General features: G+C 39.6%; 1 protein-coding gene across 2 annotated transcripts in view; it reads left to right on the top strand.

Moving 5' to 3' along the window:
* Positions 1–17,789, top strand: part of LOC138325465 (beta-1,4-N-acetylgalactosaminyltransferase bre-4-like) — a 37,349-nt gene that overhangs the window by 2,757 nt on the left and 16,803 nt on the right. Inside the window, exons 2-4 of one of the 2 annotated variants that reach the window (XM_069271156.1) lie at positions 12,907–12,993; positions 13,501–13,558; positions 14,593–15,440. The exons of the other annotated variant lie outside the window; for it this stretch is intronic. Coding sequence (XP_069127257.1) covers positions 12,907–12,993; positions 13,501–13,558; positions 14,593–14,927 — 480 coding nt within the window. The 3' untranslated portion in view covers positions 14,928–15,440. Of the gene's footprint in view, positions 1–12,906; positions 12,994–13,500; positions 13,559–14,592; positions 15,441–17,789 lie in introns of those variants that run through there. 2 annotated transcript variants of the gene reach the window in all.

Genomic DNA, 17,789 nt, shown 5'->3' with positions numbered 1-17,789 from the left:
GCATTTTTAAATATAGGCCAACAATTTTATGTACACGGAGCGAATTAACTAATCAAAGACTCGTATTTATATTAGTACAAACGTCAGTATATATTAGAGTGAACTAAGGGGATATAAATATTGTCAGACAATTGGAGTTTCATCATTAAAAAGACACAACATATATTATTTTGACCCTTGATACTACCTGGTGGACTATCATTTGCCGTCGGTACGTAATTCTTACATGTACGTAGTAAAAAGGAAAAGGGAATTGAAACTGAAATTTCTCTTCGCTGAACGTGAATTATGTTTATTAGCATTCAGCCCATTTGTTTTCACAGGAAAAGTTCGATTTATGGAGCAAGTCTAAATGTTTATGCCATAAATAAAATATGTGAGAAAAAATAAGTTCGTGATGCTTGCTAGGACTTTACCAGTCTTATTTAAACGGATATTTTCCTCATTTTCTCTTCTTTTAATGAAGAACTGATCCCATCCTCGATACTCCAGGGGTTCCGATCACATACGATCTCTACACCCCTGGACTATCTCATAGTAAAACTGGAGGCAACTGGAAAGAACAGGTAATTTAGTCCTTTGATGTACATCAAAAGAACCGTATAACGGTACACTGAGGTCGACTGTGTGGCTTTGAAGTTGGGTGTCGCTCTCTCTGTAGTCTTCAAAGGAAATCTTTGCAGGCCTGTGATTGGTCAGATATTTTCTTCTGAACTGCCTTCAGTTTTACTATGAGATAGTCCAGGGGTGTAGAGATCGTATGTGATCGGAACCCCTGGAGTATCGAGGATGGACTGATCCAGGTTATCTTCGCTTGATGAAATGTATAGAAATCATTAACGGACTGTTTTTATACTCCATTTCTTAGTACTATTCAATCAAACCAAACTATTTTACATTTTGTACATGCATTCCTTTTACTGTCCCGTGCATGCAATGAATTATGAGATAAAAATGAATCATATTGGCCTAAATGTGGTTCATGCACTGGTGTTTGGCTCTATAGACATTTTTCTCTCTTTATATATTGACACAGTATTGCATATACATTTGTACATGTATATATATATATATAGAGAGAGAGAGAGAGAAAAAAGTCTATAGAGCCAAACACCTTTGGTTCATATACATGTATCTTTACATGTACCATAAACATATATTATGTATATATGTTTTTGCATGTAGTAATTACAAAGTTCATAATAATAATCTTATGCTACAATGTGGATTGTACTCAGTTAGTAATTCATGATCATGATATCTTGTCATTGATATATCCGATAATGCCGATATCGTCGTTGACCCTGTTGTCTCAAACACTGGTCTAAGTCTTCGATGGAGTAGAACATGTAGGCTTTCCAGACTTCGTATGTATGTATACATCGCTGTATTATTATAAAAAGAAACAAAGTGTAATATCTATATAGCAGGTAACGACATGGCGTGTTTGTGTTTACTTTCATTTGTTTACGAGTTTGGCGAGTCACCCCGTGGGAGGCCTCATCAGGTAACACAAACGTACATGTGTTCGGTTTCGATGTGTTCAGTTTTGATGTACATTTCAATAAAGCTAGATTAGACCCTATAGGCATCTATAAATCTTTATTACAAAATACATAAGATCAGCAAATACCATTGTAATTATAATTTGGTTAAATGCTTGCTTTCCATTCAAGAACAAACACTTTTTGAATAGTTTTAGCCTAGTTTTATATAGAAACTACATGTAAATACATGCATGTACAACGTGTATTTGTAGGTCCACGCGTGGAATGCGTGGGTTCGTAACGTGCAGTCGATCGAGATCGAGCAATGCAACTTGACCGCTAAATTGTCGTTGTTTGAAGGAACGTGCACGTGGTGAAGAACGGACCCATGTGTGTTCGCTGACACGTATTTGGCGAGTCATCAGTGCGTTCGCCATGCACGATGTTGAAGTTTGTTAGGGTAATTCCACTTTTTTTGTGCCTACGCATGCGTACTAGATTGTTTTGGCTCTGGGGCGGAACTACGGATTTCCCCCTCTCCGAAGAGGGATTTTCTATTGTTTTTTAAAAACATGGAAATGTTGGGCATTTTTATTAGCGGATATTTTCATAAGGATATATGTTCTACTATTCAGCAAAGTTTGGTACTTTATGACGATATTTTTCACCCCAAAACATAATGGGGCTTTAATAGATTTCGCTGTGACACCAACCTTTCAAAAACTTATACTAAGATAAACTTATCAGCGTTAACCTACTATAAATTAAGAACAGTGACATTACACAGTGCTAAAGGCATTTGTTTTGTGTAAACTTTAAGCAGCGTATCATACAAACTCTTGCATCGGTCACGATATTCTAAGCATCTGATCGACTTCAGAAACTTCTGGAACAATACAACGCAAATCAGGTTTAAGTAGTCAATAAAAGAAAGTGACGAAATAACTTTTTTAACGCATAACTTTTAGTACAGGCCACATATTTAATTTATTTCATATCGTCCTAGGTGTACATTCCACAATCACTTACTAAATCCTGTGACCATAGTCCACATTTGCTGCAGTTCTAAGAAATATTTCTAAAATCACACATCCTTGCGTAAGAGATCTAATGTACCCCAGAAAGGCGTTCAAGCGAGGCACAGGTAAGTCGAGACTGGACAGTGTTCTAGTGGACGACTATTTTGAACAACGAAACAAGTCTATTGTATCAATATCTATATAATAATAAACACACTTCTATGTAACAAAGAACACACTTAACAAAGTTCAAAGGTATTTCACATTTAAAGTTCTGACGAAATAAAGGAAAGTATTTAATATGAATCATGCACGGCATGGTAAGAGCGAAGCTCTACTTGTTTATTATATTTTCTAATTCACGTAGAAGACATAATTTAGAAATAAAATAACGTACTTTAAACTATTAAAGTGTATTATAAAATAATTGTCTAACTAATATTAGTCTAACTCAAAGAAATGAACTCAAAGATTCGGATTTCTCTGTGTCCATGCAAGGCCTGAAGTGCCGCGTATGCGAATCCTATGATTTCGCGCCATTTGTTGACGTGATGTGACGTCATGGTTCCTTGTGATCATCTTCGCTTGGTGGATATTTTGACTGCATTCCATAGCTTTTAATTTTCAAAGAGTTATTATTATCATTTAAAAAATGGTTTTAAATTTTTAGGTCATCTGACCCAAAGGGTCAGGATGACCTATTGTCATCATGCACCGTCCGTCGTCGTGCGCCGTCCGCCGTCCGCCGTCCGCCGTCCGTAAACTTTTCATTCAAACGACTTCTTCTCAATAACCGGAAGGCCCAGGGTACTCATATTTGGCCTGTAGGTTGCTGGGATGAAGGGCTACCAAGTTTGTTCAAATGAATGACCTTGACCTTCATTCAAGGTCACAGGGGTCAAATAGGCTAAAATCTTTAAACAACTTCTTCTCAAACACCAGAAGGCCCAGGGTACTGATATTCGGCCTGTAGGATGCTGGGACAAAGGGCTACCAAGTTTGTTCAAATAAATGACCTTGACCTTCATTTAAGGTCACAGGGTCAAATAGGCTAAAATCCTTTAAACAACTTCTTCTCAAGAACCAGAAGGCCTAGGGTACTGATTTTGGGCCTGTAGGATGCTGGGATGAAGGGCTACCAAGTTTGTTCAAATAAATGACCTTGACCTTCATTAAAGGTCACAGGGGTCAAATAGTCTAAAATCCTTTAAACAACTTCTTGTGAATAACTAAGAGGCCTAGAGACCTGATATTTGGCCTGTGGCATGCTGGGATGAAGGGCTACGAAGTTTGTTCAAATGAATGACCTTGACCTTCATTTAAGGTCACAGGGTCAAATAGGCTAAAATCCTTTAAACAACTTCTTCTCAAGAACCAGAAGGCCTAGGGTACTGATATTGGGCCTGTAGGATGCTGGGATGAAGGGCTACCAAGTTTGTTCAAATAAATGACCTTGACCTTCATTCAAGGTCACAGGGGTCAAATAGGCTAAAATCCTTTAAACAACTTCTTGTGAATAACTAAGAGGCCTAGAGACCTGATATTAGGCCTGTGGCATGCTGGGATGAAGGGCTACCAAGTTTGTTCAAATGAATGACCTTGACCTTCATTCAAGGTCAAAGGGGTCAAATAGGCTAAAATCTTTAAACGACTTCTTCTCGAGAACCAGAAGGCCCAGGGTACTGATATTGGGCCTGTGACATGCTGGGATGAAGGGCTACCAAGTTTGTTCAAATGAATGACCTTGACCTTCATTCAAGGTCAAAGGGGTCAAATAGGCTTAAATCTTTAAACGACTTCTTCTCAAGAACCAGAAGGCCCAGTGTACTGATATTGGGCCTGTAGGATGCTGGGATGAAGGGCTACCAAGTTTGTTCAAATAAATGACCTTGACCTTCATTCAAGGTCACAGGGGTCAAATAGGCTAAAATCCTTTAAACAACTTCTTGTGAATAACTAAGAGGCCTAGAGACCTGATATTAGGCCTGTGGCATGCTGGGATGAAGGGCTACCAAGTTTGTTCAAATGAATGACCTTGACCTTCATTCAAGGTCAAAGGGGTCAAATAGGCTAAAATCTTTAAACGACTTCTTCTCGAGAACCAGAAGGCCCAGGGTACTGATATTGGGCCTGTGACATGCTGGGATGAAGGGCTACCAAGTTTGTTCAAATGAATGACCTTGACCTTCATTCAAGGTCAAAGGGGTCAAAAAGGCTAAAATCTTTAAACGACTTCTTCTCAAGAACCAGAAGGCCCAGGGTACTGATATTGGGCCTGTAGGATGCATGGATGAAGGGCTACCAAGTTTGTTCAAATAAATGACCTTGACCTTCATTCAGGGTCAAAGGGGTCAAAAAGGCTAAAATCTTTAAACGACTTCTTCTCAAGAACCAGAAGGCCCAGGGTACTGATATTGGGCCTGTGACATGCTGGGATGAAGGGCTACCAAGTCTGTTCAAATAAATGACCTATGACCTTCATTCAAGGTCACAGGGGTCAAATAGGCTAAAATCCTTTAAACAAGTTCTTGTGAATAACTAAGAGGCCTAGAGACCTGATATTAGGCCTGTCGCATGCTGGGATGAAGGGCTACCAATTTTGTTCAAATGAATGACCTTGATCTTCATTCAAGGTCATAGGGGTCAAATAGGCTAAAATCTTTAAACGACTATGTTGTATTGTACTATTAGTCAGATGACCGTTAAGGCCCATGGGCCTCTTGTTGATTACTCCTATTATGCATTTGCATTAGGTAAATTTATATTTACTGGGGAGAGCAGTACCGGAGCAACGCAGGTTAAACCGGAAGTACGAAAAAAAATTTAGCTATCCATGCATGCTTTGGTCATTGATCTCAATATGTACTTTTGCTTACGTACATGTTACCGGAACAGAGCTTCGATTTTCGACGCGCTTCGCGCGTCGAAAGAGCTTCCCTCTTATTACAATACACCAAGGGTGTAAACCATCTCCTTGCAGTAGTAGAAAAGGAAAATGAGGGAAAGTGCAACATACACGGGGGCACCTGTTGCCAAGGATGATTTCATATTGGAAATAAAGGTTAGGAAGTACTTAGCTAGAACGAATATACGTACCCGGCCTACTATACCTTTCGGCCGGGTACGAATTGGTCCCTATGTGTCATAGTGGAGCAGTGCCTCCGAAAAACACTCGGGCACAATTTTCTATACATGCGTATACAAGAATTTGCATAATATTTTTGTCCAAATTAAACATAACTATCATTCTTAATACATGTATCTACCGTACCGCCCACAAGACGTCAACTTCATAATTTGTAGACTTGCCATATAGATTCTCTTCAGAAAGGCCTTCATATGTATATGTCCAAAAATAATGTTTTGCTGAGAATTACATATTTTTAGCTCACCTGGCCCGAAGGGCCGGTGAGCTTATGTCATGGCGCTGCGTCCGTCGTCCGTCCGTCCGTCCGTCCGTCGTCCGTCCGTCCGTCCGTCCGTCCGTCAACATTTCCTTTAAATCGCTACTAGTCATAGAGTTCTGCATGGATTGTAACCAAATTTGGCCACAAACATCCTTGGGGGAGGGGGAACAGAACTTGTATAAATTTTGGCTCTGTCCCTCCCGGGGCAGGAGGGGCGGGGCCCAATTGGGGAAATAGAGGTAAATCCTTTAAATCGCTACTTGTCATAGAGCTCTGAATGGAATGTAACCAAATTTGGCCAAAAACATCCTTTGGGGAAGGGGAACAGAACTTGTATAAATTTTGGCTCTGGTCCCCCGGGGGCAGGAGGGGCGGGGCCCAATAGGGGAAATAGAGGTAAATCCTTTAAATCGCTACTAGTCATAGAGTTCTACATGAATTGTAACCAAATTTGGCCACAAACATCCTTGGGGGAAGGGGAACAGAACTTGTATAAATTTTGACTCTGGTCCCCTGGGGACAGGAGGGGCGGGGCCCAATAGGGGAAATAGAGGTAAATCCTTTAAATTGCTACTAGTCATAGAGTTCTGCATGGATTGTAACCAAATTTGGCCACAAACATCCTTGGGGGAGGGGGAACAGAACTTGTATAAATTTTGGCTCTGTCCCTCCCGGGGCAGGAGGGGCGGGGCCCAATAGGGGAAATAGAGGTAAATCCTTTAAATCGCTACTTGTCATAGAGCTCTGAATGGAATGTAACCAAATTTGGCCAAAAACATCCTTTGGGGAAGGGGAACAGAACTTGTATAAATTTTGGCTCTGGTCCCCCGGGGGCAGGAGGGGCGGGGCCCAATAGGGGAAATAGAGGTAAATCCTTTAAATCGCTACTAGTCATAGAGTTCTACATGAATTGTAACCAAATTTGGCCACAAACATCCTTGGGGGAAGGGGAACAGAACTTGTATAAATTTTGACTCTGGTCCCCTGGGGACAGGAGGGGCGGGGCCCAATAGGGGAAATAGAGGTAAATCCTTTAAATTGCTACTAGTCATAGAGTTCTGCATGGATTGTAACCAAATTTGGCCACAAACATCCTTGGGGGAGGGGGAACAGAACTTGTATAAATTTTGGCTCTGTCCCTCCCGGGGCAGGAGGGGCGGGGCCCAATAGGGGAAATAGAGGTAAATCCTTTAAATCGCTACTTGTCATAGAGCTCTGAATGGAATGTAACCAAATTTGGCCACAAACATCCTTTGGGGAAGGGGAACAGAACTTGTATAAATTTTGGCTCTGGTCCCCCGGGGGCAGGAGGGGCGGGGCCCAATAGGGGAAATAGAGGTAAATCCTTTAAATCGCTACTAGTCATAGAGTTCTACATGAATTGTAACCAAATTTGGCCACAAACATCCTTGGGGGAAGGGGAACAGAACTTGTATAAATTTTGACTCTGGTCCCCTGGGGACAGGAGGGGCGGGGCCCAATAGGGGAAATAGAGGTAAATCCTTTAAATTGCTACTAGTCATAGAGTTCTGAATGGAATGTAACCAAATTTGGCCACAAACATCCTTGGGGTAAGGGGAACAGAACTTGTATAAATTTTGGCTCTGGTCCCCCGGGGGCAGGAGGGGCAGGGCCCAATAGGGGAAATAGAGGTAAATCCTTTAAATCGCTACTTGTCGTAGAGTTCTGAATGGAATGTAACTAAATTTGGCCACAAACATCCTTTGGGGAAGGGGAACAGAACTTGTATAAATTTTGGCTCTGACCCCCCGGGGGCAGGAGGGGCGGGGCCCAATAGGGGAAATAGAGGTAAATCCTTTAAATCGCCACTAGTCATAGAGTTCTGAATGGAATGTAACTAAATTTGGCCACAAACATCCTTGGGGGAAGGGGAACAGAACTTGTATAAATTTTGGCTCTGGTCCCCCGGGGGCAGGAGGGGCGGGGCCCAATAGGGGTAATAGAGGTAAATCCTTTAAATTGCTACTAGTCATAAAGTTCTGAATGGAATGTAACCAAATTTGGCCACAAACATCCTTGGGAGAAGGGGAACAGAACTTGTATAAATTTTGACTCTGGTCCCCTGGGGGCAGGAGGGGCGGGGCCCAATAGGGGAAATAGAGGTAAATCCTTTAAATCGCTACTAGTCCTAGAGCTCTACATGAATTGTAACCAAATTTGGCCACAAACATCCTTGGGGTAAGGGAAACAGAACTTATATAAATTTTGGCTCTGATCCCCCAGGGGCAGGAGGGGCGGGGCCCAATAGGGGAAATAGAGGTAAATCCTTTAAATCGCTACTAGTCATAGAGTTCTGAATGGAATGTAACTAAATTTGGCCACAAACATCCTTGGGGGAAGGGGAACAGAACTTGTATAAATTTTGGCTCTGATCCCCCGGGTCAGGAGGGGCGGGGCCCAATAGGGGTAATAAAGGTAAATACTTTAAATCGCTTCTCGTCATAGAGCTCTGAATGGAATGTAACCAAATTTGGCCACAAACATCCTTTGGGGAAGGGGAACAGAACTTGTATAAATTTTGGCTCTGGTCCCCCGGGGGCAGGAGGGGCGGGGCCCAATATGGGTAATAGAGGTAAATCCTTTAAATCGCTACTTGTCATAGAGCTCTGAATGGAATGTAACCAAATTTGGCCACAAACATCCTTTGGGGAAGGGGAACAGAACTTGTATAAATTTTGGCTCTGGTCCCCCGGGGGCAGGAGGGGCGGGGCCCAATAGGGGAAATAGAGGTAAATCCTTTAAATCGCTACTAGTCATAGAGTTCTACATGAATTGTAACCAAATTTGGCCACAAACATCCTTGGGGGAAGGGGAACAGAACTTGTATAAATTTTGACTCTGGTCCCCTGGGGACAGGAGGGGCGGGGCCCAATAGGGGAAATAGAGGTAAATCCTTTAAATTGCTACTAGTCATAGAGTTCTGCATGGATTGTAACCAAATTTGGCCACAAACATCCTTGGGGGAGGGGAAACAGAACTTGTATAAATTTTGGCTCTGTCCCTCCCGGGGCAGGAGGGGCGGGGCCCAATAGGGGAAATAGAGGTAAATCCTTTAAATCGCTACTTGTCATAGAGCTCTGAATGGAATGTAACCAAATTTGGCCAAAAAACATCCTTTGGGGAAGGGGAACAGAACTTGTATAAATTTTGGCTCTGGTCCCCCGGGGGCAGGAGGGGCGGGGCCCAATAGGGGAAATAGAGGTAAATCCTTTAAATCGCTACTAGTCATAGAGTTCTACATGAATTGTAACCAAATTTGGCCACAAACATCCTTGGGGGAAGGGGAACAGAACTTGTATAAATTTTGACTCTGGTCCCCTGGGGACAGGAGGGGCGGGGCCCAATAGGGGAAATAGAGGTAAATCCTTTAAATTGCTACTAGTCATAGAGTTCTGAATGGAATGTAACCAAATTTGGCCACAAACATCCTTGGGGTAAGGGGAACAGAACTTGTATACATTTTGGCTCTGGTCCCCCAGGGGCAGGAGGGGCAGGGCCCAATAGGGGAAATAGAGGTAAATCCTTTAAATCGCTACTTGTCGTAGAGTTCTGAATGGAATGTAACTAAATTTGGCCACAAACATCCTTTGGGGAAGGGGAACAGAACTTGTATAAATTTTGGCTCTGACCCCCTGGGGGCAGGAGGGGCGGGGCCCAATAGGGGTAAGAAAGGAAAATACTTTAAATCGCTTCTCGTCATAGAGCTCTGAATGGAATGTAACCAAATTTGGCCACAAACATCCTTTGGGGAAGGGGAACAGAACTTGTGTAAATTTTGACTCTGGTCCCCCGGGGGCAGGAGGGGCGGGGCCCAATAGGGGAAATAGAGGTAAATCCTTTAAATCGCCACTTATAGTCATAGAGTTCTGAATGGAATGTAACTAAATTTGGCCACAAACATCCTTGGGGGAAGGGGAACAGAACTTGTATAAATTTTGGCTCTGGTCCCCCGGGGGCAGGAGGGGCGGGGCCCAATAGGGGTAATAGAGGTAAATCCTTTAAATTGCTACTAGTCATAAAGTTCTGAATGGAATGTAACCAAATTTGGCCATAAACATCCTTGGGAGAAGGGGAACAGAACTTGTATAAATTTTGACTCTGGTACCCTGGGGGCAGTAGGGGCGGGGCCCAATAGGGGAAATAGAGGTAAATCCTTTAAATCGCTACTATTCCTAGAGCTCTACATGAATAGTAACCAAATTTGGCCACAAACATCCTTGGGGTAAGGGAAACAGAACTTATATAAATTTTGGCTCTGATCCCCCAGGGGCAGGAAGGGCGGGGCCCAATAGGGGAAATAGAGGTAAATCCTTTAAATCGCTACTAGTCATAGAGTTCTGAATGGAATGTAACTAAATTTGGCCACAAACATCCTTGGGGGAAGGGGAACAGAACTTGTATAAATTTTGGCTCTGATCCCCCGGGTCAGGAGGGGCGGGGCCCAATAGGGGTAATAAAGGTAAATACTTTAAATCGCTTCTCGTCATAGAGCTCTGAATGGAATGTAACCAAATTTGGCCACAAACATCCTTTGGGGAAGGGGAACAGAACTTGTATAAATTTTGACTCTGGTCCCCTGGGGACAGGAGGGGCGGGGCCCAATAGGGGAAATAGAGGTAAATCCTTTAAATTGCTACTAGTCATAGAGTTCTGCATGGATTGTAACCAAATTTGGCCACAAACATCCTTGGGGGAGGGGGAACAGAACTTGTATAAATTTTGGCTCTGTCCCTCCCGGGGCAGGAGGGGCGGGGCCCAATAGGGGAAATAGAGGTAAATCCTTTAAATCGCTACTTGTCATAGAGCTCTGAATGGAATGTAACCAAATTTGGCCAAAAACATCCTTTGGGGAAGGGGAACAGAACTTGTATAAATTTTGGCTCTGGTCCCCCGGGGGCAGGAGGGGCGGGGCCCAATAGGGGAAATAGAGGTAAATCCTTTAAATCGCTACTAGTCATAGAGTTCTACATGAATTGTAACCAAATTTGGCCACAAACATCCTTGGGGGAAGGGGAACAGAACTTGTATAAATTTTGACTCTGGTCCCCTGGGGACAGGAGGGGCGGGGCCCAATAGGGGAAATAGAGGTAAATCCTTTAAATTGCTACTAGTCATAGAGTTCTACATGAATTGTAACCAAATTTGGCCACAAACATCCTTGGGGGAAGGGAAACAGAACTTGTATAAATTTTGGCTCTGATCCCCCAGGGGCATGAGGGGCGGGGCCCAATAGGGGAAATAGAGGTAAATCCTTTAAATCGCTACTTGTCATAGAGTTCTGAATGGAAGGTAACCAAATTTGGCCACAAACATCCTTTGGGGAAGGGGAACAGAACTTGTATAAATTTTGGCTCTGGTCCCCCGGGGGCAGGAGGGGCGGAGCCCCTCAGGGGAAATAGAGGTAAATCCTTTAAATCGCCACAAGTCATAGAGTTCTGAATGGAATGTAACCAAATTTGGCCACAAACATCCTTGGGGGAAGGGGAACAGAACTTGTATAAATTTTGGCTCTGACCCCCCCGGGGCAGGAGGGGCGGGGCCCAATAGGGGAAATAGAGGTAAATCCTTTAAATCGCTACTAGTCATAGAGTTCTGCATGGATTGTTACCAAATTTGGCCACAAACATCCTTGGGGGAAGGGGAACAGAACTTGTATAAATTTTGACTCTGGCCCCCCGAGGGCAGGACGGGTGGGGCCCAATAGGGGAAATAGAGGTAAATCCTATAAATCACTTCTTGTCCTAGAGTTTTGCTTGGATTGTGACCAAATTTGGCCATAAACATCCTTGGGCAAAGGGGAACAGAACTTGTATAAATTTTGGCTCTGACCCCCTGGGGGCGGGAGGGGTGGGGCCCAATAGGGGATTTTGAGGTTAATATTAAAATTCCTTCAGAAAAGAAACAATGAACCTGTATTCAGAACATTACTTGGCATTACAAACCAGGTGAGCGATACAGGCCCTCTGGGCCTCTTGTATATTGTTCAGTTTTATTGCCTAGTAGGTAAGCAATATAAAACAAGTAAGATAAAAGGCATGCAAACGATATAATATTGGTTTGCATAATCGTTACTTTGCTCCATTAGTAGTAATAGGCACCAATATCTCTAAAGACGACACCAGTTTCTGTCTATAAGTCTTTTGAGCTACAATATTGCAGCTAGTAGTTTGCAAGCACTTATATATATTAATGTCTAAAAGACATATTTCTATTTTTTTTTTTTTTTTTTTTGTATTTATTTTATTTTTCCAAAGTTTTATCAAACAGTTATATAACATATAAACATCATACAACTTTCATTCCTAATACATATTAAGCATGTTTTTTGTTTTACCTTGAGACTTATCAATTTGAAATTAATTATATTGCTATAAAAAGGATTATAAAGCTTAATTTGTATGATTATAATATATTGGTAATTCCCTCCACTAATTAATAGTATGTCTGTATATTATCCTGATACTTGATTAAATGATTTGACTGACTAATTTAATTATTGAATATTTAAAAAAATTTGGCACATACCTATAGATCAGGTTTAATTAGTCGATAAACGTAATTACCAACTGGATAACTTTTTAACTTACTTTGAAATAAGTGGATTGCATACTGCATCAACGTGTAAATGTGTAGACCTTATAACGCTTCGATAATTGATGGTACGGCAATGACGACTGTTTGAAGATGACAGGTATGTTTACAAGACGATTTTCGACTGCTCGATATCATAGGTTTATCTGCACTGACAAATGTTAAAATATACGTCTATCATCTTTATTCTAGGTAATTGGTACAATGTTCGATCATTGTATATGTCTGTGATTACAAAAAAAACTAAAAAGTTACGTATAGTGTACCTTTAATGAATTTAAACAAATTAATGTAGGATAACTTTGATATTTATATATTTATAATTATTTATTGAACTCGTGATACCATTATTCAAAAGTTTGTAATTTCATTAATTTGTAGGTACATTCTGCAAATAGCTGGGAAAAGGTTGAGCTTGGTGATGATGACCGCAAGAAAAAATTCCTGCGGCTTATGGGAGCAGCAAAGGTAATCCAATAATTGCATTAACATCAAAATTAAAAATGCAATTATAATAACATATATATATGTAGTAGATCAGTATCACCCTGGAATCTCCAGGGGTTACTATCATTGACGTCATATCCATACCTGGACTAAGCTATCTCATAGTAAAACTGGGGGCAGCTCAACAGAAAAAGATTGACAATTCACATGCATGCAAATACTTCCTTTAAAGATTATAGAGAGAGTCAAACTCTACTTCAAACCACACACTGTACTGTTATTCTATTCTTTTGATGTACATCAAAGGACCCAAATTATCTGTGTCTTGTGTTGCCTTCAGATTTACTATGACATAGTTATCCAGTGGTGGATATAACGACAGTGATATAAACCCCAGGAGTATCGAGGATGGAACAGAATAGAAATATTGGCAGTTGAGTTATTTCCCACCATATTACATTACATACCAGTTAATCATTATGACATCAATGACCTTTAATAAAATTTTGTATTTTGGACTTTTGACAGACACAACACCAGGGCAGATTTGTAATTGGAGACCAAGAGAAGTCTCATGGTAGAGCAAGTGAGTATTGTTTATTTTGGTATTTAAAAGCAAATACAAAGTACTGATAGTTGATGTAACTTCTTTCGGTATTAATGGTTAAAAACGGCATTACAATAAACCATGTTTATAATGAACACACTAACAACAAAGTCATGGTTATAATATAGTAATCTTCATTTCAAGATTATTATAATATAACTGCAATATGTATATATACAACAAACTATCCCTATGACAAAGACGGTTTACTATATATGTCTGTTACTTCTTTAATTATTAATGTTTACATGGAAAACATTAATTTATTTTTGATACATGATTGAGAAAAAAAAAGAGTTAAAGGGACATTTCAGTCTAAGAGAACATTATAATTTGTACATATATCGAAAAAAAAACCACTATTTCTAATGGAAATTAGATCAGTCAGTTTTACTGTGATATGCCAGAAAAGTCCATGGTGGTGAAATGCGTGTGAAATGTTCAAACTCGCTCGCTGTCCGCCATTACACATTGTGGTCGAATATCTTGTATGCCGAACTCTGTCCCTTGCTCGTAGAGTAATGCTACTTTTGTCTAGAACTGCTCCAATCGCTCTGACAGTTGTGTGTTTGCCTTATTATGTGAATTGACTTGCCTAAAAATCATTTTATCACCTTCTCAGTGGTTATGTAGTTCATTTGTTTAACGTGCATGACTTTAGCTCGGGTATGGGTACAGCGTACATATTGTACCTGCTTAATCGTATTGATCAACGATTTGTAATTACAACGGTATCAATTAAAATACTAAACAATGACGTGGAATTTGTCAATATTTCATGTTATATGTTCCATAAGAAATGTAGAACAATACATTTATGCCATATTTTGCTTCTTGGTTATGTAAAAGAATTAGCCTGAGTGAATTGTCCCTTTAAAACACTAACTGAATCTAATATGTAAAAATAAGAGGAAATGATAAATTTTGTTATTTTATATGTATATATAACTATATGACTGTTATAAAATTATATATACTTTTAATTTGAACTTATTTTTCCTCATTTTTTACAGCAAATGATACAGAGACCATGACAAGCAATCTAGAAAAGCAGTTCACAGGTGGCTTGGAACATAAATTTGCTGGAGGGCCCAGATCTCACATTGGACTTGGATTTCATGGTAGTGATTCAAAAGGGAAAGACTCTGTAGAAGAGAAAAAGTCAGAAGAGAGAGGAGATTCAAAGGCAGCTACAGAAGACAAAGTTGAACCAGATTCATCAAGTGAAAAGGGAAAAGAAGATATCAAAAGTGACGTTACCCCAAAACATAAGTTAGAAGAAACTGCCAAAGATGACAAAGACAAACCACCCATTAAAATGATGAAATTTGTCAAATCAAGTTCCTAAAAGCTTATAAAAGAGAATCTTTGATATATAAGCAGCATTTGAAGCCAACCTAAAGGCAAAAAAAAATTAGTGATAATTGAAACAGAACAATGTATTGAGATATGAATACATGCGTACATATGATTCATTTCCAAACTTCAGATTTTGAAACCAATCAAAGATAGAGATGTTTTGTTGCTTTGAGAATCATGACTTACGGGGGTATGAATTTGATGAATTTGATGATCACTGAAATGGTTTATCACTCGCAAGGAACGCAATTATTTCTTATCAGATTAAATGATAATATCATTTAATTTAAAATGTTATCGATACATCGTCATTTCCACAATGTTGTTCAAAGTTTTTATCAGACGTTGTTTTTCATATAGTCGTAAAGTATACATGCACATGTAGTTAGAAATTACAATTTTTTGTGACTGTATCCAACACATCTTAACCATTCAATTAAATGTCAAACATTTACTTCCATTTCATATGTTTATGGTAAATAAAAAGATATGCAAACAGTCATCTCTTATACTAATATTATAGTGTTAAAGTTTCCTTACATACTGTGTTACGTAGTAGTGACAACTGATGATTGTGATCATTAGATTTGATTGTAACATCATATGCTAATATCCGCTAAATGTTCTAAGCATTAGATCCCATTTTGCTTTCCATTGGTATTATCTGCTAACTTCTTGGCATAAGATCCATCTAGGTTTACTTTTCCATTGGTTATAACTACTAACTGTTCAAGCATTGAATAGCTATTTGGTTTCTGCGGGTAATAGTCCGCTGCTAACTACTGAGCATTATATAACGTTTTGGTTTCCATTGGTAATATTCGCTATCTACTGTGCATTAGATAGCGTTTTGGTTTCCTTTAGTGATATTCGTTCACTGTTCTGAGCGTAAGATCCCGTTTTGGTTTCCATTGGTTATATCCGATAACTGTTCTGAGCATAAGAACCCTTTTTGGTTTCCATTGATAATATCCGATAACTGTTCTGAGCATAAGAACCCATTTTGGTTTCCATTTTGGTTTCCTTTAGTGATATTCGTTCACTGTTCTGAGCGTAAGATCCCGTTTTGGTTTCCATTGGTTATATCCGATAACTGTTCTGAGCATAAGAACCCTTTTTGGTTTCCACTGGTAATATTCGCTATCTACTGTGCATTAGATAGCGTTTCGGTTTTCTTTAGTGATATTCGTTCACTGTTCTGAGCGTAAGATCCCGTTTTGGTTTCCATTTGGAATATCCGATAACCGTTCTGAGCATAAGATCCCGTTTATGGTTTCCAATGGTAATCACTAACTCTTCTGGATTTTATATTCCGTTTTGGTTCCCATTGGGGATATCCGCCAATTGTTCAGAGCATTAGATCCAGTTTTGCTTTTCATTGGTAATATTTGCTAACTGATCCGAGCATTATATCCCGTATTAGTTTCCAATGGTAATATTCGCAATCTATCTGTTCTAATCTGAGCAAAAATGTTAGGTCACATAAATCTTAGTTTGGCCCTAAATGACCTTAGCTATTGATTGGGTTAAAACAAGAGTTAAAGGGGAATCTACATAACTCGATTGTTAATTTAACACGGTAGCAGTTTGAGTTCGTATCTAACTTTAGATATTCCTCGTGGAGGCAGCAAATATATCTTTTTTCAAGACTCGCTTTATTTTATCTCAGCTGAAATGAACGTTCATTTTAGATCATATTTAGACGAAATATGTTTAATCCCCTTTCTATATGATAATTTGAGGTTAATTTCCAGTGTCATTGCTGTTACACGTAGTGCTAAGGTCAACCATCCCCACCACTAGCTGCGATGACGTAGCTCTGAACGACGGACTAAAGATTTCTGACAGATGGTCGGGAACGGAGTGGAGGCAGGGTATGATCATTCGTTCTACCCCACCCCCGGTTAAACTAGTTATATTTTGCACTTCTATGTAAATCAATTTGGCACAAGTGTGTATACATCATATATAACCTAAGGTATTACTGTTAAAGATGCTCCACCACCGACAGGGCATAAATGATATTCATCATTTGAACAATAATTGGCATTTAATCGTGTATATATACGCCTAATTAGCACAAAAAATAACATAAAATAATTTAGTTCGCCTTTGGTGCATGCGCAATCATTACTTCATTTCATATAGGATATAGTGCCACGGAATTTTTTCGGGATGCAATTAATTATTTTTCATATTTTTAACTTGAAGTAAAATAAGAAGCTCAAACTTTTCAATGGTGGTAATGGTGTAAAGTAAGTAACTTTTGTAACTGAAGAAAAATACTAAATCGTCTGTTCCTGTTTTTGATAGTGAAAAAATACCATTTGTCAGCGGTGGAGCATCTTTAACTCGTAACTTGTTATATACATGTAACCCGTGAATTTTGACAAAATATGCGAAAATGTACATTTCGGAAAAACACTTCCACCAGGTTAAAAACATATTTCTATCACCAAATAAGTTTGCTATTATGTTTACTAGCGTCAATAGCAGGAAGAAATATCACCAGTGTTTGACGGGACAGCATGTACACATATGAATAGACATTTATTTTTAAACTGATTGGTTCTATTTCGAAGTCTCTATTTAATTTTTGTATTTCTGTTTTTCAGAATTTCTGTAGGCCATAGATTGTTATTATATATATTTTAATGGCGGACACAGCGTTGTATACTTAAAATGTGACTAATAGACAAAATTGCAACAAAAGAGCAAAATTAGCTTTCCAGCTACATAGTATTAGATGTGTGGTGTCGACATTTGGTTCTTCTGTATAGACCGTTATAGTCATAAATCATATAAAGTGTAATGAATAGGTTGTTTTTTAGTTGAGAAAGCTTTAATTTGT

The sequence above is a fragment of the Argopecten irradians genome, chromosome 1, assembly GCF_041381155.1.
Source record: "Argopecten irradians isolate NY chromosome 1, Ai_NY, whole genome shotgun sequence".
Classification (NCBI taxonomy): domain Eukaryota; kingdom Metazoa; phylum Mollusca; class Bivalvia; order Pectinida; family Pectinidae; genus Argopecten; species Argopecten irradians.
The sequence above is the reverse complement of the archived record's forward strand: the minus strand, read 5'-3'. Positions and strand labels throughout refer to the sequence as shown.